The sequence below is a fragment of the Typopeltis vanoorti genome, chromosome 13, assembly GCF_054136105.1.
Source record: "Typopeltis vanoorti isolate ZY-2024b chromosome 13, IOZ_Tvanoo_1.0, whole genome shotgun sequence".
NCBI classification, from domain to species: Eukaryota; Metazoa; Arthropoda; class Arachnida; order Uropygi; family Thelyphonidae; genus Typopeltis; species Typopeltis vanoorti.
The window spans coordinates 14,692,463-14,718,497 of record NC_143561.1 but is presented as its reverse complement, the minus strand read 5'-3'; the positions used below and the strand labels follow the sequence as shown (position 1 = coordinate 14,718,497).

The 26,035-nt window shown below is 36.2% G+C and overlaps 1 protein-coding gene across 3 annotated transcripts in view; it reads left to right on the top strand.

Moving 5' to 3' along the window:
- The window catches only part of LOC150099944 (multidrug resistance-associated protein 1-like), a 491,400-nt gene that overhangs the window by 12,730 nt on the left and 452,635 nt on the right, over positions 1 to 26,035 (top strand). For 2 of the 3 annotated variants that reach the window (XM_090403119.1, XM_090403117.1), the window contains exons 2-3: positions 13,086 to 13,163; positions 15,658 to 15,843. In XM_090403119.1, the coding sequence (XP_090259245.1) occupies positions 13,128 to 13,163; positions 15,658 to 15,843 (222 nt within the window). In that variant the 5' untranslated portion in view covers positions 13,086 to 13,127. Of the gene's footprint in view, positions 1 to 13,036; positions 13,164 to 15,657; positions 15,844 to 26,035 lie in introns of those variants that run through there. The other variant, XM_090403118.1, reaches the window with a different exon arrangement.

Genomic DNA, 26,035 nt, shown 5'->3' with positions numbered 1-26,035 from the left:
TTCTGTGCTTACTGGTAATTATCTGTATTAATTACCAGTAAGCACAAAGCCTTTATTGTATAAAAATATCGTCTTATCTTGTCAAGTTTTGAATTCCTATCTGAAAAAACGATTTTAGAGAAAATGCAGTACGATTTGAATCAAATGATTCAGGCATCATGAAGTTAAAGCTTTGCAAATATCGGTTATATATATATATATATATATATATATATATATATATATAACCGATATTAGTTGCAGGAAATGCCTACAAATGTAAGATGGAATTCTTTCAAATTTGAAGGAAATCCTCAACTATTTGTGAATTGTGTGCATATGCTTTCATGAGTTTAAGTGTTTAAGTATTAGACAATGAAGAATAGTTCTCTTTTCTTAGCATTACCCTCCTGATCATAGCGCGTAACTACCATATTCAAATCCTACATGGGACGGAACTTAGCTCAAGGTGTAAATATCGTAGCTAGCCCACCATTTATTTCTATTGCTACATAGGATTAAATAAGTATTTATTAGGAAGCGTTTGACTAGTATTTAATGTAGAAATGTCTAAAACACTTAACGTCCATCAATTGTTTTAGCACAGTTAATACTGAACTGAGGTGGCTGGTTTTTTCGTCCGAAACTTTTGCATTTCCACAAACTAGCTTTAAAAAAAAAACTCATTTAAGACAATACATTTAGGTTGTTTTCGAAGAGGGCCGAATCATTTGATCACAGCTGGCTGATTTCACTAGCCTGTCTTAGTAACCTTTTCATCATCTTGATTACGTAACGATCACGAGAATAAGTAAAACAAGGAAGTTGCGTTAAAGAGTTATTCATTCTGGTCTCGTGTTGACAGGTGTGTATTCTATCTTCAAATTGCAACGCACATTCCACTTCCCGTCTGTATACTGGATGAGCATGTTTTCCTTTGCCAACCCACGCAAAACTGTTCCCCCTCATTTTTCCACGTGCTAATTCGCGAACTTAGCTTTGCTTTCGATAACAACCTTCGTTAATCGGGACGGTTTGAGGTGGCGGTGTCAAGTTACATGCCTTATTTACATTTTTGCTGCCCTCAAGGCTGAAAACGAAAGGACTCCGAACTGAATACAAAATAGAACTGCTATGAATCAAAACTAGTCACGTGGTCTCAGCGCAGGGAAATCGTCTGCGAGCTGACGCGTCCAACTAGATTGTGCCCTATCATTGGAAATATTTCTTCACTTCGTTTTACTTGTATTCAAAATAATAGTTCAAGGGCGGCATAGGCATAAAACAGCAAGCGGTCTGAATTTCAATTTTTAACAGTAGAATTGGCGACAAATAACTTGTTTAATTTCCGCTCTTAACATAAGCGCTGCTGTGATGATAGTACGACAGCCCTTTGAATCTTTTTTCTTTCACGTTACAGATTACGTTCGTTTTAATTTAATGACTTGAATGTTTTCCTTCCAGTTCGCATCTGTTTTCAAAGTGAGGTGGATAAGGATTGACAAAGATCCCAACGATTAGAAATCCTCAAGTATGAGGACAAGCCGTTCCTCAAGGATAAAATATACCATTTGTAACTATACTCAATTATTCACCCCTCTTAAAATTTGGCTCAAATGGCACACCGTCGAAAACGAAATAGGCGTCTATATCTCAGTGATAAGATGCTCGCCAGTAAATGTTGTCGAATCCGGCTTAACTAGGTTCCATTAGTTAAGACTAGAACGTCTTAAGATTTGTATTTGGAGGCTTTGGAGTTTAAGCTGTGGTGTACGCTTAAAAAAAAAAAAAAATCCACGAAACCGAACATGGACACTTTATTAAAGTGTTTTTATATACTTAAGCACTTTGATAACCATTCTTGATTATCCAGATTTTAGTGGACATAGCTGCGTATGACTTCCTCCACTTAAGAACTCGTGATATTCAATTACGTATGCAAGTAACTTGCAATAAAAGCTGTAGCTCAATACAATTCTGATCTGTATGCAGTGGGGGATGTGATCCCGCTATGAGGAAGGGTTTATTCGGTATTGCTGTATCTATGGTTCGTAGTTCTCCATAGGTACGCTTGAGTAGAAATTGCATATATTAGAATATTCTAATATACATTGTAGCGTAGTTGGAATGAAGCAACATGCATCCTTCCGTTGAAGAAAAATCTGGGTTCATTCCTTCTCAAAACACAATCTTTATGGACCCATTCACAGTTAAAGGCGAATTTAGTCTGATATGGAAGTAGCAGGGTTTCCTCACCGAAAGGCAGACCTGCCTTTTATAATACCATGCAAATTAGGCTGTAATGTGCTACATGACTCATCGCCTGGTGAGACGCCCGCACCTTTGCTTATTGGAAGTCTGAAGTGACTGCTACTGACATGTTTCGACTTCAGAGTAGCCCCCCCCTCCTCAAAGAGGTACAGCAATGATTTTTGCAGGCCGGTCACTAGGTGGTATTCGGAACCGAATCAATGGTAACGTCTAGAAGCTTCTCGATCAGCTGGAGAATTTTGCTAATATTTTTGCTGTGAGTAGCCAAATTGTAGCAGTGTCCTAGAAACTATCGAGGCTAGGCTTGGATTTAAGTATAAGCTCTCCCTGCATGGGACTTGTGCACAAGTCGCTCACGTTAGCTTCGCCTGCTCTAAGATTCTTGCACTGAGTTTACCATGAAAGGTAACCAAATACTAGTGTCACTGCGAATATAAATCTCCCCTCCCCCAAGCCAAACACAAATTTCATCCATAAAACATGTTTCTCTAATGCCGGAGCAACACGCATTAACTATCTAGACCTTAAGGCATCAGAACCTGATCGGTTCCTAAATTGAATCCCCAATTGGCACCTCCCAGCCGATTGTAGTCTACCTCCAACTAAATCTTATATAATACTTTCGGTGAATAGGAACATACGCTTTTGTCACATTGTATTCCTTGCCAAACGCTACAAAACGATTCTTCACTTTTCCATCTGCTCTAACTCGAGAAATCCTTACCTCACCTTCACAGCTTTCATTTATTGCTTTCCTAACCCAGAAAACCATGCTATTCTTGACTGCTTATATCTAAAATTGGTTTTCTTTGGACTAATTATCCAAATTGCGATTATCATCTCAAGAGACCTAACGTTCACAACTAAAACTTTTTGATATCAGTCATGATGGAACCCAAGTTATGAATCTATCAACCAGAATCCTAGTCTTTCTTCCACCTTTCTTAATGCCCCTGTAAATATTGCAGATGTTTCTCTTCTTGAATTCGCCATAATTCAGTATTCTTCTCAACAGATTGATCAGATCACAGCTAATCTCAGCCTCGTTTACCTGGGATTTCTTGGGTTCGAGAGTACCCTGACTCGGCAATTTTTAAGCCTTTTTTTAATTCTAAGTCTTTTTTCGACCGGTTCCCCAGTTAGTCGATCGGGTTTTTCATTCTATAAACTCAAGAAAATCGACCATAGAACCCACATTATTTTCAGACAGTAACATCCTATTTGTCACTAAGAGATGACAGCACTTGTTTTCCAGTCTCTTCATCAGTGACTGCCTGTAATTAGTGATCGTCATTGGCCAGCTATCTCTGATTAGCTACTGGTGGAGATTGAACTGCCCACTCAGTCTCCAAAAGCTAGATGGGGGGGTTTAAAGGCCTCACCTAATCCCCATAAGGAAATAAATGGCTTTAGCTTATGTTAACAATCAGAAATTGAATTTAGTCTTTTCCTTACTATTTGCTGTTTATCGTTATCTAACGCTATTCATAATATCGAATTCGGAATATTACCCAACCTTATTTGACTCGTATTTTAACACGTTCACGACCGACGATGTAAATTTCATTGATCAGAATTAACGTTCAACTCAATTTATTTTCTTCATTAAATTCAGCTCGTGTATACCATGTTACTGTTTGTGAATACAATTTTTCCTAATCTGCACGTTTCTTGTTTTTAGCAGAAACGAATATACATGCACCGTACAATCGTGAAAGTGTTTTTTTTAATTACATTGAAGGACTCATTGCGAGTGGGCACAACTCTCCATCTATACTTAATACTACCATCTGCTGCCCACTAATATTTGTAAACTGTAGGTGTTGTCTGGCGAGTTTAGTTTTTTCATTTCATTCCACATAAAAGCAGTCTAGGGGGAGATCCTGCCACATCTGTGTGTATATACGTGTGTGTGTGTGTGTGTGTGTGAACAGCTAACCCATTTTCAAAAGTCCATATAGACTCCTATATTGACGATGAGAATCGAACTTAGGTTATTTCCAACTGCAGGGTGCATTGTCTTACTTTTATCAAGTAGCTTTATTTTTGTTTCAGGTTTTAAAAAATTGCTTAATGTATCAATTTTAAAAGGATAAAGATAAATGTCCCCCCCCAAAAAAAAAAAAAATTTCAAAACGGCAATCTCTAAAATAGACAAGCAGCGACTTTCCTGCTTGAGATGGCTAGTCTTAACCCCACATCTCAAGAAAATTGACTGTAGAACTTTCACTATTACAATAATGAATGTTACGGTTTAGGGTCACAGCAGAGTAGCAGTTGTCTGCCATTTCTTTTTCTATCAAACACTTCTTAGAAGATAGAGGAAAAGAAATGGCAGACAGTAGATCCTTGAAATGGAGACTGGCTGCCCACTAGCCCTTCAAAAGTTGAGGTCAAAGGAACTACCTCCTCCCTTCTGAGGATTATAAAAGGCGTTAAAGGAGTTTCCATAGTCTAGAAACCCTGCTATGGAAACTAAATATGGAACTTTTTTTCCCAAGCGATCTCCAATAAACGAAGTGGTCTCACGCTGGAATTTCCCGATCTGAAGATGATCGCAAACATCAATGCTTAGTCTGGATTAGAAATAACCTATTGGTTTCATATGCTTAACCACTCGGCCAACCCGACTGACAAATGTATTTTTACTAACTGCCGAAAGTATATATCAAAACTAGTAAAACTGCATACGTATAAAGCAGTTTGGGATTTTAGCAGGTTATCGACTTTTTGAAGCGACATCTATTAACCTGTCTGCACAGGTTAATAGATGTAAACCTATCGTACATTAGTACTGGGGTTAAGAATTAGATAATCTCGGGAAATTCTGTCCCTGATCAAATAGTATGGTGTGTGGTCTTCTGTTTTCACTTCCAGTAAGCAGAATTTCCAGAGATTAAAAAAATCATTCCACCTAAAAAAAAAAAAGTGGGGATTCAAGCACGGCCTGTTGATTGAAGACAGATCTAAATCTGTCAGCGTAGTTGGCAATCGCTTGTATTAATTTGACTATCTGTATCCATCCTTCTGTACGGAAACAACTTATTTACAAACAGGCGTGTTTTCCCCACAGTATTTTCTTATTACAGCTACCGAGGCTCTTTTGGCGATTCAAGAAAGGGGAAATGCCTCACTCCCATAACATGAGGAAAATCTCAAGTTTCATTTATCCCGATTACTTCGTATTATAAATCAATTTGAAAAACGTAATGAAATAGTAAACAAGTCACTTCCTCTCCTATATCAAATGTGTGATGTGAATCTCACTTGTATACCTTAATGTTTCGCTAACAGTCTGTGCATTCTTCAACGGTCTTCATTCTCTATATACAGCCATTTCTAAGTGCAACACTATGCTAATCGAGTAGTAGTCTTTACTCCTGCATCGGACCTCTTCCTGCACAGCTTGTTTCAATTCCATCTTCCACAAAATGAGATCCTAGGACTGGGCAGATGAAAAAGATCAATCTATGCAATTCTATCCCTTCTCTTTCAAGTGGTCTGAGGCTGGGAGTTGTCATGCAGAAGGATTCGTGTTTCTGATGGGCCTAATTATGGATGCAGTTCAATTTCTGCGACGTCCCGTTTTAAGTCGATCATGGTACCCTCTGAGTAAAATCCCATCTTTTAGTCCAGAAACAACTAGACTGACCCAGTGATAACTTAGTTCACGTCCGTGTCGTCTACACTTTTCAGGTCGATATGAATTTCCATCGGACTTGAATCTTCCGCAGTAAGGATTCGCGCTGCTCCGTATGTTCATCTATCAGCTGCCATTTTGAACGAATCGTGTGCTGTGTTCATATCGCTGTCATCGATCGTAGCTTCAATCTCTGGAACTTTACTGTTGTCCACACAGTGTAAAGGCCGCTTTCGAGTGAAAAAAAAAAAAGCATTTCTTGCGTACTAGTTTCTCAAACTAGAGAAACCAGTGTCGGGAGTGCTCACTTAAAATAGTTCGTAATCCTCTTCAGTGTATAAAGTGAGAAATATCCAGTAATAATACTTAACTTTTTAAATAAAATTCTTAAAACTATTGCTATATTTACAGCATTTTTCAAAATGATACATTTTGAGTGACATGCTGTGCTCAGTATGTGGTAACTCAGCCATTAGTTTTCTTTTTCAGATCATTGGGTTTAATAGCTAAATAACATGCCTGTTAACAATATTAGCCAACTTCAGCTCGCCCGAATGAATTGAAGAAATACCGGTTTTATCATTTACCTGCTGTAAGACATGCCTACTAGACCAGCAAATGGCTTTAATTTTAAGTTGAAGTATTTGCAAACTCTTCAGCGTTTTTGAATAATGCTGAAGGGGGGAATCAATCGCAGTTATTAAAATGAATAATACCCCGAGCAGCTTTGCAAATTATTGTTGTATAGTACGCCCACTGATACGAGACCCTTCGACACTTCTGCGCATGTCAAAAGTAGAATCCATTCCGATATTAGGGTAATCAGTCCGTATTGTGGGATGAGTTGCTTATTATTGCGTCTGAAAATTTAACTTTTCTTTTATGAAGATTGTTTTTAAAGTAGTAACTATTTTGCTTGTATAACAGTCGGAAAATTTTTACGTATAAAGCACGTGATTTCGCGTGTTGGTGACCAATTCGTACATCGCCTTATTTCTTTCTCCCCTTCAACATGAATTGACTTCTTGGCAATCTGCCAATAAGAGGTCTCGCTTTTGTGGTCGACTAATAACTATCAGCTAAAATGTATTCACCTAGGATATTGAGATAATTAAAATACTATTTGTAAATAGCAGATGGCGTTAGTATATACCCGCGATTGATCCTAGGATCAGTGATACTCTCTCTCTCTCCTTAGTGTCATATAATAATAAAATAAGATTAATACGTAAATTCAAATAAGACTACTTTTTTCCGTATCACTAAAAAAATTTTTGGGTTTTTTAAGCAAAAGTTTCTTACTATGAGTTCATTAATCTACAAGCACGTGTGAATTTATTCAAATTTCAATAAGTAAAAGATCAGTTTGTTCATAAAATTAGGTTCAAATGAGGACTCGCGATTTCTGTGCTCTCAATAGTTCATTTTGGAAATTAAGTTAAAAGCAAAAGAGTATTCTGCTAAACTAAAAAATTGACATTCATTTTAAATGACACTAAATGAACGGCAGTAGGCTCAATATATGAAGTTAAGATGCTTCTCGCCTCAGTTACTGAACTGATATCTCCTCTAACAGGCTGCCAGTTCGAAACCTGCCATAATTTTTTTTACCAAAAACAATTTCATTGGATCACTATGACCCAAGTCGATCGTGGTGAGAACGAGATGTTAAACATTACTAACTGAACGTGCAGTTGAACAGTTTTAAATATGTTCAAATACTAAAACTGACAAATTTTGCCACCTTAGTTCTGAGGTGCCGCGATTTTTTCTTTCAAACTATCTACTCGAGTACATGCAAGTAATCCATATCAAGGCGGTGACCCTCAAAGGAAAACATGGTATGTATTCCCCGCGTCTAGTTTACCATTCATTTTGCTGAATTGTGCTAATGAGTAGCCGACGAGGGAGGACTAGAACTTTTTCTCTTAGGTTTGTGTTTGAGGACAATTCATGACAAATAGACTCAAACACATACAAACCATTCTAATAGCTAAATTGATATGAGGTATTTCAGTATGCAACTAAATTAAAGACCAAACTGTGCCTTCATCTGACGAATTCGAGAAACATCCTTGTCCTCTAGCGAGTAGCTGCAGACTGGAAAAAAGTTTTTTTTAAACTTTTTTAAATTAAATCGTATAGAAAATGTTTGTCCCATTTTTTACTAAAATGGCGCGTTATATTACGTATATTCTGTGTTTTCGTATTGTTTTTTACTGTTCCTATTAAATTGGAATAGTTTTTACACGAACGTCAAACGACGATAGAGCACCATTAATCACTATGGGGCTCTGTTAATTTGTAGGGACATATTCATTAAAATAGGGAATCTTGATCGAGAACTCTTTTCGTAGCGAATAGGATTTTGCATAATTTGTCAAATCCTAACTGACCTAGCTTTTCACCAGATGAAAAAAAGTTGCGTCTCGCGGTTAGCTGAGTGGTGTTAGATCCTGAATGGAGAGCTTTACAGGTAAATTCTTTATTCAGGATTTAACATGATAATTCCTACTAATTAAGGAGATATCTGCACATCAGCTAATAATTATGAAGTATTTTATGTTATGTAATGTGTAGTCCACGTGTGCCATATAGTGAGTTATTCCTGCATAAATGAAATGAGAAGCAGAGAATTATGTCAAAATAGTAAGAATTGTGCAAGGGAATTATTGACTTATTTGTAATTCCCAATTTTAAGCTGTCTTGTACATTATCAAATTCTGAGAAAAATTAAGTAGTAATCGCGGATAATCTGTACGAGTCGAGCGTAGCGATGGAGGCTATACTAACACGGAAAATGACATCAGAACGGCTACCTGGAATAATGTAACCTAACAGACTAGGGAGAGTGTAGGATCACCCAAGGGGCATGAACGATGGGGTTCGTGGGTGAAAACCACATCGAATGGAGGGCGCCCGAAAAGGTGAATAAAAGGACGAAGCGCGCCATTTGACGAGGCCTTTTGATCTTGGGTGGCTGGATTCGAGTTGAGGAGAGTTTGTTGGGGGATTCGAGAGAGCGGTGGGTCGACTACGGTGATGGACGGCGGGTTCTTTTCTTGAGGATGCTTGAAGATTTCCAAGCGGAGCTGATCGCGATACGACGGCCTATGCGGAATCGAGCCTTAGCAGAATGTCCCATTGGAGAAAGCTTCCTGCAGAGCGGTAGACAGCACGCAACAGTGGGAAACACTTAAAAGAAAAAGCGTAGTGCATCGCCAGGCGAAAAGACGGCCGATGAATATGCAGTAAGGTAATCCACATCTACATGAGATGGCGGCATGAAATCTGAAAGGATCCGGTAATGTAAGAGTTTACGTTCTATGTTAAAAATCGCTTAGAAGAATAAGAAATTTGTGTATATTGTAACTGAAGGACACTAGTAGAGAACTTTTAAGTGAGAATTTGATTGAATTAAGACCCTGTGGAACAAGCAAGGATTGTTGATAGGCAGTAATTTGATTGTGAATGGTTAGGCTTACTTAATAAGATTTAGAATTAAGATAGTTATTGATAGAGTATTAATGAAAGTGTTCAGTGCGTGTTCTGTGAACAAATGGCGAAAGGAATTATATCCTAGTAGTCTTATGTTTGTACTTAATCTTATCCTTACATAATTGAAGGATTTAGCATACTCAGATTCATCGTGATTTAGTATGAACCTTAACTTAGAGCAAATTTTGATCCATTGAGTATTTGAATTTTCTTAACTGTAAATGTTTCATGTTTTTCCAATAAACATGTTTTGTACCTGAGTTTATGCCTGATTAGAATTCAAACCCCTTATGAAATGGAACCTTTTGGTGGGAAGGAACATAGATATAATTGCTTAAGTGAGATGCGGTTCACGACTGCTAACTGAATCTGCACAGCGCTAGCATGAGATTAATTATGGTGTGTATCCCTTTTTGAATTTAGAATTATTTCCCTGAACAAGAGTCTCCTCTGTTATAGGATATTGGCTGGCGCAGCATAATATAAATTTTGCCAATATCCGAGGAGGAGATAAATCTGAATTAATATTTTAAGGGCACGGCAGTAGATTAGGAGGGCTATTTAAAGATAGAACAAGATATAATATAGAGAAGCAGCGACATAACAATAGAGGAGCTGGTAGGACTAAAATTGAGTAAGGTTAAAATAAGAAAGGATTAAATTAAGGAATAACCAATTAAGTATAAAGAAGTAATAAACTATCTTAAATAAACCTATAATAGAAAATGAAGTCAATATAACAAGGTGCAGCCGATACATTGACAGTGGCTTTGCGCTTCGCAATCCATATGCCTGGGAAAGGAGTGTCCTGGGTTCGATTCCCGTCGCCGACGTGAGGAGCTTAAGGATATTTCTTTGACATACCCAAGTACCGGTCTTGGGCGTGGATTGCAGGGTTTTTCCTCCCGCAAACCGGCCCCGTGAACACACACAGCTACAGACAGGACACACCGAGAGGCATAGAGCTAGCCACCTTTATCCTCGGGACGGGTACGGCTTAGAAGAGCTAAAGATAGCTCCGTAACAGGCCACTAGGACTAATACCTGAAGGGAAGAAAAAGTTGCATGCTTTTTTAACCCAAATTCTGATAATCTGCAGTGAGAAATCAGTGGTCTTTTCAGATAGGACACGTTTCTTCAGTGACTAACTGCAAAAGGTACAGCATTAACGAACTAACCTATATCACTTTTACAATACAAATGATAATATAGTTGAAGAAACTGTAATTATTTTTACACCTACTGCATACCCTTCGACGATATGTAATAACATCAAGGTGGTACTCGTGCACTACTCCTGAATGTAGGAAACTTCAGTTTGGATATCCTCTTTTCAGTCAAACGATTAATTATTTAACTTAATATTCGAAATTCTCCTGAGAATGAGGAACACAACCTTATGCATCAGTTACCTTTATATTGCACTAAGGTAGTGAAAAATAAAATAAAAATACATTGCCTTTGTTACCTTTTTTATTAGTACTTTATTCGACTTATCTGATAGCTACACACAAATTACACAATAACCACGGTAATAAACTTTAATGAAATGAATGTACAGCTACTTCGTACTGAAAATAACATCCATTATCAGTGTGTAGAAACAAGCAAAGGAACGGGAATGCAAAGTACACGAAGCAGTTAGTGGTTAACCAATTCAAAAATCAATTAAGCCATTAATATTAAAAAATTTGACTATTTTTGATAGTTACATAAAATTGAAGATTGTCTAACAGCCGTTTCGTGTTCTCATCGGAGGCTAGGCAGTTTCCAATACTGTAGCAATTCCATGTCGAAAACTTATTTATTTTTTACAAAGTGAACTCTCATTCGGTGCAAATCATAATTTATAAACAAATAAAAACATACGGGTTACCCGAGCAGAGTTTGTCTTTAGTGTAATACAAAGGCATCTCTGACGGCTGTGTTCTCATATTTTAATAAATTTTAAAACTTAAGTTTGTTAATTGGCTGTGGATGATTTTATTATCTGGTAATTACGCCATCTGAATGGCAAAAATCCTTTGCTCTGCATCAATTTGTAAATGATAATTCTTCATTCGTGTGTGTATATACAAAGATTAAACCAGTTATAGAACACTTCGAAAAATCTTATTTTATCGCCGGTTGTCTTCATAAGACTAATTTATTTTAACACTAATAATTTGGAACCAGCGGCACATATTTAACATTCATATTAACTGTAAAATAGTAAAAAAGATGGACAGATGTTCTATTTGTATGATTATTTTCCCCCAATCTTGATGGCGATGAAACTTACTGAAGAAACTCAAATGCCCGTCCAAAAATAGTTTTATCTTGAATGAAGATATTTAACCTTATAAAATCGCAATAGTTTTTTCCAGCCATTTGAAAACATTAGCTTTCCGAGGAAAGCTGCACTTTAAACAATGAATCGTCCGCACAGTTTAAAATAGTTGACTTCAAATTAGCCTCTAACTTGCATCCAATTCACGTGTTAATCGTGAGCTACTACAGAATACAATCTTCCCTTTCATAGTCCAGGATTTAAAGCAAGCTTTCGCTTTTCATAATGGTGATAATCTAAAAGTAAAGATGAAAACGAAACAAACGCAAAGCAATGCATGCTTAAAAGCATCGCTTTTATAAAGCCCATAAAAATATTTGAACGCTACTACACAACTTACGTCAACACTACTGTCATGGTACATAATTCTTAAAACTACAATTAGTTGCACAATTTATTGAAAATGTTTTATTGATGAAATACTAAAGTTTCAAATGCTAGTTGAGCTTAGTAAAATCGGTGATAAATGACGTCATTCGAAACATCTTGTACTGCAGTTATTTTTTTTTTTACGCGAACTGATATGATGTTCGCAATTAGAAACGATATCAGTTTTATCGAATAAAATTAATGCTCCTGAAACTTTGTACTTCTGTTCCCAAAAATTGACAAGACCATTTTAATTAAAGGTATAGTATGTTTGGAGGAAATTTATCTGCAGCAGGATTAATTACTTACTGGGATCTGCTACCAGTAAGCCGTTTGTTGCAAGATGGTTGGACCAGTATTCTCTCTACATATCAGGTGTTGATGGCAGGGTAGCTGAAGAATTCATCCATGGACCAGAAAGTCTTTCTAGATTTCAGACGTTTTTAGTTTCGTTTAGTATTTAACTTTCAAATACTACCCACGGATGATTAGTATTTGACAGACTACTTTAACAGGTGCAACATTTTAATGCCTTATCTAATTTTTTTCCTTGTACAAATGTGTGGTTGGCAGCCCTGATTAGATTTTGATGATATATAAAATCAGATGAATCACGAATTGTACGCTGCCTAGAATGAAAACTAATTTATATTAAAAGATCCGCACAAACTGATTCACTGAGTTTGAATAATTTTATTGCTTTGCAACTATATGCAATAATCAGAATGTTAATAATTCTGGGTTGTTAAAACTGATCACGTTTCTACAACTATTCGGTACAAATGATCTTTTATATCAAATCACGTGGAATTATTATTCAAACATTACGTATCTTATCGACAATTGATAAGATGCTTCTGTAACTTTCAGTTGTGATGTCATGATGAGTAGCGAGAAGACAGATTATTACTTTATTTGCTAGTATTATCTAAGTTCAATTTATGTATACATATAATTTGAGTTGTTTTTTTGAAAGCTCTTTTCACTGATTTATTTCAGCAGTCTGCTGAGTAATTAGTTGTTCGTGGAATTCAGCGAAAGATGACTATTATCGAATTCTGTAATACATCCTTGTTGGTAAGTGCCTTTTTTGAAAAGTTATAGCTTGCTTTAAAAAATGCGAAATTCATATCCATATCACTAAAATAATGAGATATGAAAGATGTAATTTGTCTCCCACCTTGTTTCGATGGGCTCAATGATGTCTTGTTTTGGCCCACCTGAGTTCTTCTGCAGGGTTTCCCTTTATAATGGCTTTTCCACAGAAGCGTATCTGCTTCTGTGAAAGTAGAGAGATGGTCAAGATGATTCTTTTTCTAGTTGCATTATGAAAGATGGTATTCCTTTCTGGTATCAGTACTTTGACAATTTAAGTCAGTTAAAGTCTCGAAGGGTCAAAGGTATTACTTCTGTTTTGCTCAACCACCAAATCTGTTAAATTAATTTAAACCGTGGGAAAGGCTTTTCCATAACATTTTCTAGTGGAAACAGTTTAGTATTTTCACATTTAAAAAAAATAATAAAATTAGTGGATCAATACAACCCTACGATTGCTGCTCGAGATACCCATTTTTTCCCCCCTTTGAAGTAGGCAGCTTTTATTACTCTTATTTGGTAGGGAATAATTTTATTTGGGATTAGTTGCATTCATACTGTCGCGGTTGTAAATGGTAACTTTCTGTATCCCGAAAGTTGCTTGTAATGTTTTTTGGTTCATGGCAAACAGACCTAATCGTACATCAAAACTGAATACAATGCCTTATTCTTAATAACTGATTTAATATTTTTCCTCCAGCATATGACATCGCTTATTTGCATATTGAGTTGGAGTGACATCAGTTCAGTTTTCAAAAACCGTTTCAAGAATAAACCGAACCGGTCAGTACCAAATCTGCGTTTTTTACTCAGTAGTATGGATGTGTCTGATAGGCTAATATTGATACGAGCAGAAACGTACATCGTGTGGTAATCAGCGGTGTAGTACTAAGTACTTGTTCGTCTCGCTAACCCTTTCCAAACTTGGAGCCTAGTGCACTGCGGCCCATTTCCACCGTTTGTGGAATTGGAGAAATCGCACGTTTATTGTGTTAAGTTACTTTGCAACAAAGTTGCATTGAATTGCTGTTATGTATTGCCACTGAGTGTTAATGGGTCTTAGAATGTTGATACTGAAAAAAATCTTGTTTCGTTATCTTCTGTTTCCTTTAGGCTAAGTATTAGAATACTATTACGATTGCCTGTGTAGCTCGGTGGAAGTGGTGCTTGTGTCCTCTGTGCTTGGTCGCCCGAAGTTGGACTTAAGTTCAAGTCTAGTCACCGACTGGAGGAACTTTTTCTAAGCCTTTCTTCGCCCGATTCCCGAGTTAGTCGATCTCTGGCACAGGCAAGCAGGTTTTCCTCTCCGAAACTCGGGTTTTTAATCCTGTAAACTTAAAAAAATCGACCGTAGTACCCACATTATTTCAGACAGTAACATATCTTGTTAGGGTTAGGCACCAAGAAAGGCAGCATTTGTTTTCCAGCCTCTTCATTGGTGGCTGCTATAATTAGTGATAGACATGAGTCAACAATTTATGATTGGCTACCGGTGGAGATTGAACTGCCCACTCAGTCTTCAAAAGCTAGATAGGGTATAAAGGCCTCGCCTATATGGGAATAAAATAAATTTGGCTGATTTTTAAATTTTGAATGGTATTTTCTATTGGAAACGCTTTTTTCAGTATTTTGCTCAGAACACGTTACTTCTTAAACTAGAGCAATTCTCATATGGAATTCTTCATTGTAATAATTTCCCAAGTTTCAAACAAAATAGATGCACAAAATTCTAGCGTTATGCGACCTCACCTCTGACCACTGTGTAGGGAAGATTTGTTATAAAAATATCAAACTTTGTCATAAAAATCATTTATGGTTACTTTTCTGAAGTTGTTTTCTGAATGCAAATTAAATTAGTGACATAAATCCGTACATCATAGATTTCTGAGTAATGCCAAAGTAATTGGTGAGGATATGTGATTAAGATATTAACATTTACGATACCGTTTCGCTTCATAGACTAATCTAGATCTTTCAAACGATGTTGACGAACAAAAATGAAAAATATCCACGAAAGTAAAGCATCGAGTGGTTTAATGTCAATTTTTTCTTCATAATAGGTGTTGGTGATGTGCAACTATGTTCTACATAAACAAATTCTAACTATTTGGTTATTTTTAATTGCTCTCCCAATTTAATAATTTTGTTCATGTTATTCAAGTACATTTATTGTACAGGTTTTTGTAACTCAAAGCACTGGCAACGCTGTTTCCAGCACTGCAAATTACTGAGGACCTATTTGACTCCAGTGTCTCTTCGTCAAAGTGGAACTGTTTTGAGAACGGCATAAAAATATGGTATACTTCTCCTCCAGAGTTCAATCATCCCTTTAAATGCTTTTCCAGTGCATCATAAACTCCCCATAAAGCATATCCTCTCATTACACTTATGACTGAACCTTAACATTGTATTGTTTATCGAAACACTGTCTCTTGTTTCCAGTACATATTGGACAACAATCCAATTCGTTTTATAGGACGGCAGCTGGAGTAATCTACACTCGAACTCTTCCCTTCCAGACTTCACACCATGCTTTCAACAGACTCTCCTTGTGTATGTTCCCTGTATTGTTCTCTGGATTCTTGCACCATGGAAGTTCAAAAAGATAGCATCCAGCGATGCTCCTCCCAACAAATGGAACTGGCTTAATATAACTAAAGTGGTGAGTATTTATTTCAAAGTATCAAGGGTTTCAAATTCCGGTTTGAACTCTCACCTTTCAATAATCTATTCATGAAAAATCGTTTATACTTGTGTTCGACTTTTAACATTTGATTACAGTGCATTTCTAATATGAGCCTTTATTCATGAACTTTAAGCCTAAATTCATTACTGCCTTAGTAGGCCCTTTTTGTATAAAAATAAGTCGTGATAAGCAATATTTTGTACGTTAATTCGTTTTTTACAATGTACACAGCAGAGCAATGATCTGTGTTGCATAGTACTGGCAACCCAAAGAATGTACGATATACTAAAGTGTTTTTACATCCGTAGATTATCTCTTTTTGAAATTGGAATGCATCCTAAACCAAGAAAAAAGTAAATCATTTGTGAATTTTCGATAAGTGAACTTTTCGATTTTTCAAAAAGGAAATAACACTATCTAATAACTCGTATATAGCCTGAACTCGTTTTGTTTTTGAATACAAGTAATCTGCAATTTCTGATTAAACAGAAGTCAAATGTTTTGGTTTTATAATCATTTCAGTCCGATATCGCATAATTCACACTGCATTTAAGAACTCAAGATCTTATGTTTAAGATTATTCGTGTGATAAAAAGCAAACCAGAAGCAAAATGTTTCAATATGATCGAAATTTTCTGTGCAGACTAGAACCTTAATTAGAATAATCTGTAAATTCAGTTCCATATTGGAAGATTAAAAAAAAAAAAACGCAAATTATTGAGCACCTCCATGGATTCCAAAAACTCATGGCAGGAGACCCAAACTATCCACACAATCTATCATATATTTTCTTCAACTCATTGACAGACGTTGCCTGACTCAATTGAGTCGGGCAACGCATTTCAATCGTTCACCACTTCAACAAAAAGGTAGTCCTCACATCCTTGTTAACCACAATTAATTTCCAGGGATGATCTTGTTCTTCCATCACTAGCCAACGGTTGAAATATTTTTCCCTGTATCAATCATAAAATCCTTAGTAATTTAAATCTTTTTATCATATCTTGATAAAAGATCTTGACTGTGCCCAGATCTGGGCCCCTGGGTTTCTTCTTGATGGGGAGGAGGTAGAGGGGATTCGGAGGCGGGCGACCAAGATGATAGCTGGTCTATGGAATGAACCTTACGAGAACAGGTTGAAGATCTGTGGGTTAGAGAAATTGGTTGATAGGTAGAAAAGGGGATATGATTGAGACATCCAAATTACTGAAGGGTTTTATATGATTAATTCAGAGGAAATTTTTCAGAACAAGTCTGATGGGAGAACTAGGCTCATCCATGGAAGATGAGCAAGGGTGTTACAACTAAGTTTTTACTTCGAGAGTAGTGAATGAGTGGAATAAGCTGCCAGAGTTTGTGGGTGTCATGACTGTGAATGAGTTTAAAGCAAAGTATGATAAATACTGTGCGAATGCCAAATAGTTTTTCTTGATATGTTTAGGGTCTCCCTCGATGAGTAAGGACTCCTTGGAGTTGCCCATAATAATCTCTTCTCTGCATTTTAAAGGTTGGTTAATCCGAAAACCCTGTTCTAGAGACCAAACATTCAACTTTTTCAAACCATGGTTTCAAATAAAAAGTGGTCTCTTTAGGTGGGAGATGAAATTCATCTTCCACCTGAAGACATTCCTACAACATCCATGCCTTGGTGGAATTTGAACACGCCGCCTGTGAATATAGGGAAGCGAGTATGCTCACTACTCAACCGACCACACAGGCTACCTGTTTTAGTACTGGCTGAGTCTTCTGACTCCATGAAAAAACACCTTTTGACAATGCTACGGAAAATTGACATAAATGAAAAGTCTGAAAAATAACTGACGTACACAAATTTAATGACATTTTCAACAGCGTTTCGTGACTTTTCAATGCACATAATGCCTGATATTAATGACAGAACTCATCTATAAACTAATTCAAATTCATGGAAAGATTAACAATTATTGCACAAGCGAGAATTGCCAAGGATAACTCAGGATTGGGATAGCTCAGGACATCTGTTAGGGTATATGCTGCCTCTAAATTCAAGGAAATATGTAAAATTAAACTTGAGGATGAAAAAACTTTGCCAGTTTTTTGCTGCCTTTCGGACTTATTACTCTTTGGCATTGGCTTAGTTGATTAGCGGGTTACGACGACCCTGGGATAACCTTTCATTTTCAAGGCTCAACTGATGTTGTTAGCTTTCTAACATACTTCTGTGTTAGACCAGAGTTTCATTCACCAATGAATTATGTCTAGCACAGTGTTTCCCGAACTTTCAGCACCAGTATATCCTGTCTCAGGTAAAGGCAGCTTTGGAGAAGTTATAATTATTCATGTCGAATGAAATATAAAGCATTGTAACTAAAATTACAAACGCTTGAAACCATTCATTAACTATATTTTTCGGTTTACGAATCCAATATACGTAAATCAGAAACCAATTATGAACTGGTTAAAGACATCCTTTTTAACCATTGATTTATATGAAAAGTTAAAGAAATGCCAAATTGTTATTTCGCACGCCTATAATCTTTGTGTCCGTCACCTTTTTATTTAAATTTATTTTTTTTGTATTGTCTGGGGCAATACAACTTAAATTTTTATATTTTTTAAGTGCCTTGGTCCACTGAAGACCTTCCGCTTATCCCTCGGGATACGTGTATCACTTTGGGAAACACTTGTCTTGGCCGCTGTGCTCAGGTTGTGCATGAAATGCCCTGCACATAAGGGGAAATCGTTCTCAGTCATATTTTTATTTTTGAATCTTATTTCAATTTTTCGAAAAACGGAAGTGGAATTGTTCTGTCAAGATCGATATAGTTTTTGCTTTTACTTCCGAAGGAAGTAAAAGCAAAACTATATCGATCTTGACTAAAAATTCAATAATCGTACTTTTAATTTTTCGATGTACTGTTCAGTGAATATCATTACAGTGGATCAACTTGCAGTTTTATACGGCAGTTGATCACTTGCCGGGTGTTTACTGAACCGAAATATTGCCGAGTTCCCAATTTATATTTACAAGTACTTTCATCATGGTAAGAATTACTATGTAATAAGTGTAAATGAATACAAATTAAATTGCTACGTATTGATCTGCTAATTATATTAATTGTTTATGGGAATTTTGTTAGAATAACTGCTATTAAAATTTTGACTTTTTATACATATTTGTTTCCTGCTATCGAAAAGGGAAAGGGAAAAAAAATCACGATCAGAAATCCTTTAAAGAAGGAAATTAAAATTTATCTTGATTACTTGAATAAATTTTTGGAGAAAATAAGTGGAATGTGAAAATCTTCAGCGCTATTTTCAGCACATATACAAATGTTACTGAACAGGATGAGAATTCGCGTAGCTCCATGTTAACTTCCAAGGTTAAAATCCTCCGTTTAATTTGAATAATAAACAATGGCACTCTTGTCGAAAATTATTTACTTTGAGAACGAAAGTTTTTTCCTTTTCAGAAGGAAGTATGTTCATGAAGTGTTTGGAAACTTATTATACAAATCCTGGAGTCGAGATTCATCAAGGAGGGCTATAGTAAGATGCATTCTAACAGAAAATGTTCATCATACCTCATCTTAAATTGGTTCAATGTTTCCTCATTCACCATGTCATTTGGCAATTAATTCCACTTAGCTAAGAGTGCGGCATGACTCAAAGTCATGCCGCACTCTTTTCGCACCACACCTTTATACAACTTCCAAAAATGATCTGTCTCTATCCCCTTCCCTCCTGCAACCCTTTGAAAAATATCCTCGGTATCTATTTGATAAGCAGCCGTTAGCAATTTGTCTCATCGGCCTTCTGCCTATTGAGTAGTCTGTAATCCATTCTCTCAGCCTGTCTTCATACTCAGTATTCCACAACGCTGATATTTCTTTCGTTATTAGCCTCTGAACTTTTCCACAGCTTGCTTCTCACCTAGGAACACAGGTGACCAAATCGATGCGCAGTAGTCCAGATGTGGTCTAATCAAAGCCTTGTACAGCGGAATGACCACATCCTTATCTCTACTTATCATTGTTCTAATTAGTATACTGGCATTTCTTTGTGCTGTCATATTTTTAATGACCTTTGAATTTCAATTCTTTATCCATCATTATACCAAGATCACACGCTTCCTCCACCTCCTGTAATACGACTGCAATATGATACGCAGCTCTACTTTTTTGAGGTCCAAAGTGCAAAGTCTTGCATTTACTGATTTTAAATCGACATCCCCACTTGTCTACCCACATATTCACTTTATTCAAATCCCTGGGAATTCCAGTATATCTTCTAAATGGTGGGTGGGGGGAAGCAATAGATCTTGGGGTCTTTATCTTACCCCAAGAAGTCTGTATTGCAGACTCTTCAGGAATTGATTAAAAAAAGAAAGCAACTGAAGAATAAATTGCTATACATTAACAACACTTTCACATGCATTGTAAGTATGAAATGCATGTCAACCGTAGCAAGTGTTCAAAAACAAATCTAATTTTAAGGAAAAAAAAAGTTAACTAACCACCTGAACAGACAATATGATAATAAGCAACTGATTGCCGTGAACCCGTGATAAATGATTCGGTTTTTGACAACCAGTCGCATACAGATAATCGCTCAAGAAATTTCAAACATGATAATGAATTTTCTTCCTTCACTAGTACAAAATTTTATAACATTGTGGCCGATTACAATGAAACCAAACATTGCACATTATGTAGGGAATGAAATATAAAACCAAACAATTTAAATTATAGAAGAATAAGGTTAGAGATAGTAAATCGCTCAATTATTTCATGTACAATCTGTGCGTCATGTAACATAGATTATCTCTGTTACATGACGCACAGATTGTGACAGATGTCAAAAAATACCAATCACTATGTGAACATTCTGCAGCGGGAGTTTTCCAGCAAAAAAAAAAAAAAAAACGCGATTAGAAAAGGGTTTCTACGCATCTCTAGTAGTCCACTTACAAAAACTTGAATCTAAACAAAAGTTTGGGAAACCAGCGATACATAATACTATACTCTGTGGAAAATCTTAGGCCAGCTATTTCTTGCTCTGCACATTAACTTTTAGCGAACGATGCAGCAAAAATTTCTTGATACCAGCGAATTTTTTTTATCGTCAAAGAACTCGACAACTAGCTTAATAAAACAATGTATTAAACCTTTACCAAAAACGAATTTCAAACCATCTCAATTTTCCAATCACGTATTCGACATGCCACTAAAAATACAACTAGAAAGGTACAATGATCTTTTAGGAGTGTGTCGTGAGAAAATTAATAGATATATTAAAATACTATAAATTATTTTACATAATTTCAATATGCTTAATATCTGCATACACGGCGTATAATAGTACAAAAATCGGCCACTCTGTCGCCAATGCACTGAGAAATGCGTCGAAAAATCATATCCTAATTTTTCGCTGAAATGCTGAGATTGTGTACTTATCAACTACACACAACTTTGCTCTTAAGAGGCGAGCCACATATGCTGTCCTATGGTAAAATGACCTATTGATAAAAGATGTGCAAGGAACTGTGGGCCACTAAGTCATACTCTAAGATGGCTGCGATCAGGAAAGTTTGAAGCACTGTTCTAAATGTGTTCTTGAAAGAATTAAGATGAAAGTGAATTGCTGCAACTGTAAATATTTAGTCCAAAATTGAACATTGTCATGCGATATCGATGAACCATAAATCGTTTCCACAACTAGTCTCTCATTGCAAAAATTTACGGGATAATTTTTTAATGATATTCGACTTTGCAATGTCGGTCGCATAAAGTTCGATTTCACATTCTATAGAAACGGTCTTTAGATTGTGAAATCTAGCGAACATTTTCTATAGGAAGTCGAATTTCAATTCAGTAAGACGTAACTAACAAATTGTCTTGGTGACAGTTAAATAGAAAATTCGAATTTTTAAAATCATTAATATTGGTATTTTTATTGAGAAATTATCTTATTTGAAGAGCGCCTTCTAATTTGCGCAAAGGCGCTGTATGGGCTACCAGCGGCTCGGACACTGGGCTAATAGATTTATTAGACTTACCTAGAATATTATCTTAATATTCTAAGAGAATCTGTGAATACCGACCAATCTGTTCATAAGCCACATGAACACTGAATTCTATAAACTTGGCATTCTAATAGTTTTTATAGATGGTCTCCTGCAATTTAATATTCTACATTGTGGGATGAACTTAGTGCATTTGAATGGTCATGAAAAGGACCGAAATTCTGTTTATTAAATCATTTGGCTCTACGCAAATTATTTCATAAATTTCACAAAATGGTTGCATCTGTTTCATTCGCAAGACCTTATTCTCTGCAGGTACTTCTTGAAGTTTTGTTCCCCTCTCCCATTTTCCCTCATTAGGGGAGGGTAAAGTGGCTACGAATTCCAGAGAAGATATCAAAATATTCATAAAATTTCGTTATCAGTTCCTATTGAGATTTGAAATATGGATTTTAAAGCTGTATATGAGAGAATTAGGACTTAATCATCCCTCTTGCGGTTTTTTTACTATTACGTCTTCATTCTGGTTATAATCTTCTTATTGAGCAGGTGTTCAGTGTTGGAAAAGCTGATCGGATAATAACGACTGGTTTCAATTTTTTATCCTTAATTTTCCTTATCCTGTTTGTACTTCGATAAAGTGAAGCAATACTGTCTGCCGTTGAATGACTAAACAGAACAATATGCACATGTCTAAACAAACAGTGTTGCTTCACTTTATCCCCGAGTACAAACAAGATAAGAGATGAGTTTAGATTTCATCTTTTTTACCTTTTTAAAATTTCTAGATAACTCTCACTCGATCCGCTGCTGAAAGCTTACAACCTATCATGCAAGTAGAATTTATGGTGTTTTTAATTTCCCTAGTGTGGATATCCTCGGCCACTGACTTAGTCTTGATAGTTCCAAATTTCGCACTCTACTGACCATTCTCTTATATAAAAATTACTTTAAATTTTTATTTCTAAAATTAGATTTGAAACTACTTCCGATTTAATCATCAGTTTGACATTCTTCACTAACGTTTTACTAAATGCCTTGGAACATTATCGCGATTTCTATCGCACATCATATTGGACCTAATTCAGATGGGAACTCCGAAAATTTCTGATGGAATGGAACGCTTAGTTAACAGATTGATGGAACTGCATTGTGCTCCCTGATTTCTCCATTTCGTTTTGGGATATCTTTATTCCGAAAGTAAAGAAAAAAAACCTACTTTTGATCTAAAACTCTTGTTTAGGCTTCATTACATAGACGATATTTGCAATCTTGACTAAATATCTTCCTACAAAAAAAAAAAAAAAAACTAGTCTACCGCAAACCATCCTTCTCCAAGCGGTATATTTATCATACATCGGCATGCTACCTTGCAGAAATTTGGACTCTTTATACTAGCACTAAACACCATGTTTATTCTTCAGTGAGATTTCAAAGAAATCACCTCTTTCAATAGTTACAACCCAAAAATTAATCGGCATTTTTTCCTTCTGCTTCCACAAGAAAAGACTCAGAATCTTTATTGCACACATCAGAGGTGCTTTTGAACGTGTTTTTCCCTATACGTAGAAAACTGTATTTCGGCTATATTTGAACCTGTCAGTCAAGTCAACTTTTCGTAGCTGTCTCCAAATTAAATACAACCTTTGCTGCTACCCGAATATTGTTCAATTCCATGCCATTGCAGGTTATTCGGTCAAACACGTCGATCCGTAAGTTAAAGCATTTCTGAACACCAGTCCTATAACTTCAACTTCGATCCCCACTGGATTTGTATGCCTGAAACCTGAGAAATTATCTATTTTTTTAAAAATAATTACAGCTATATCTGATCCCAATAGGTATATTTACCCGGCGTTTTTGCGACGGTATTGCATATGAAAAAGGCCATTTTCCATGCGTCTACGTTGTTTTTTGAATTTCCCTTTTGTTATAGATGATTTAAACATCTTTTTAAATCGAAATATTTGTATAATCTGTTCACATATATCTAGTTTCTTTTATGGATTCATCACTTAGCTTCTATGAGAGGTGACTTCAGTTTTTCAAGGGATAATTTTAAAATACTGGAAAAATGGATAGGGAAGCGCGAGTTAACTTATTGCGAACAAATGCAGCTATCTGATTCGGTAAAAACATTAACAACGTTAAGTTGAGTAGATGGACTTTAGAAAAACTAATGCAGTAATATTCCTCCGCCCCCTCCCCCCCCGTACGATGCTTGGCTTTACGACGCTGATCATTTATGACCAATGCTCGCTGCATTCGCTCTTACGACGATTGTATCGACATGACGCTGCTTTGAATCAACCGACATGCAGTATTCGTTAACTCTATTGTGATTATTATACGAATATCTCCATGGAGTCAGAATCATTGCGGGAGACAAACTATCCACACAATCTCTTCAACGATCACGCAACCATCCATATCTTAACCTATAGTTAAATATTGATTAAAAGTCCTTCCATGAAAAACTTTTCTGGGAAGGAAAACCCTTCACCTTTATGAGACCGGCTAACCTGCCTTCAGCTGCGAAAGTTATAGTCCTTGCGTCCTGTACGGGATTCGGTTTCAAGTAACAGTTTCAGAACCTGCTGAACTTAAGTCTTCTGTGACATCGCGGAGGGCACTTTACTCTACTTCGCTAAATACATCTCATTTCTACTTCTTAATACTCCTACGACACTAATGCCATCTACCGCCCATCAACAGTATTTTGTCTGTAAATTGCGTGTGTTCTGAAGGCCGGCACGTAGGATGAAACAGTTTACTGGAGTAAAAAATCTTGCTACCTCCCGTTTGAAGATCGGATAACTCGTTTTAAATTGAAAAAGCCTATACAAGGATTTCCCTCATGACGAGAATCGAGTAGAGGCCTTTTCCAATCGAAGGGCGAAATGTTCCGCTGTTCTTCCAATTACGCTTCGGAGTCATTATGAAGACGTTTAAGCCATTGTTAACAGTTTAACTGAAATACCATGAATTATAAGTTTCAAACTTTCTGTTCAATATCACAACTAATGAAACTGAGAAACGCACGCAATTTAATATTTTCAATTAATTTGACGCATATTTCATTACCCATTATAGACTTCTTACACTATCTAATTTGAAAACAATGTTTTTATTAGCGTATACTGCCGCCTTTCTATTCCTAATATTCTAGTTAAACAATTTTACTAGAAAAGGAACATTGACCTACTTGATGTTCTTCCTAAATGATAAGATAATGTTTGTCCTTCAAGGTTGTTCGTACAACACGCAAAACATCACATCTACAACTACATGATATAGGCAGTCTACTGATTTTCCAAAAGCCTCAGCTTTTGGCAAATCTGTATGTGTATCGAGAGATTTGTTAGAGGGAATTTTTTTTTTACTCGAAGTCAACATAAAGTATATTTGCATTCCTTGCAAATCATTCGCATGTATGTAATGCCGAATGATTTGCAAGCTAACGAAAACGGCAGCAATAAAATTTTAACTTCGTATAAGGAAAACACTTGCAATATGATCAGAAACATTTAAGTATTTTAAGACAGATTGAAAATATACGTGTAGTAGTAAAATATTTTGGTTTGTTATAAAATTTAAGTTGAATTCTTGGAGTGGGAAAAGACGAATTATTGAAGCCTAAATGTATTTTGGTTGTCCGAGGATTTGCAGGACTTATCGAGGGAGGGCGCTTTGCTTTAAAAATACTGTATTTATTCGATAAGTATTTTTAGATGGAACAATAGGAAGGGCAAGAATAAGTGAAATGTTGCAGGGAGATCTACCGTGATAATTCTGAACTTCTTAATATTTAATTCTTACGTAAAGACTCAAGCGAGAGTTTCTCTCTCTCTCTCCAGGCGAGTAATATAATAATACTCAGTTAGACGAGTTGTATACTACATATCCAAAGCAGAAAACTAGATTTTGTAGAGGTCTGTATACAAACGAAATTACGTCTATCATTCCAATATGGAATTTATCTCCAAATATTGCTGCTTCATTGGTAGATTAGTGCGGTGATTAGGTGGTGGACATAGACAAGAACATTACCTTCCGCGACTTGGTGTTCCTAGCTTATGAATATTTTGTGCGAATCTAGTTTTTACTAGTTGAATTCTAGAATCAACAGAATAAGCCTAAGATAAGTTCGTCGATAACTTATTG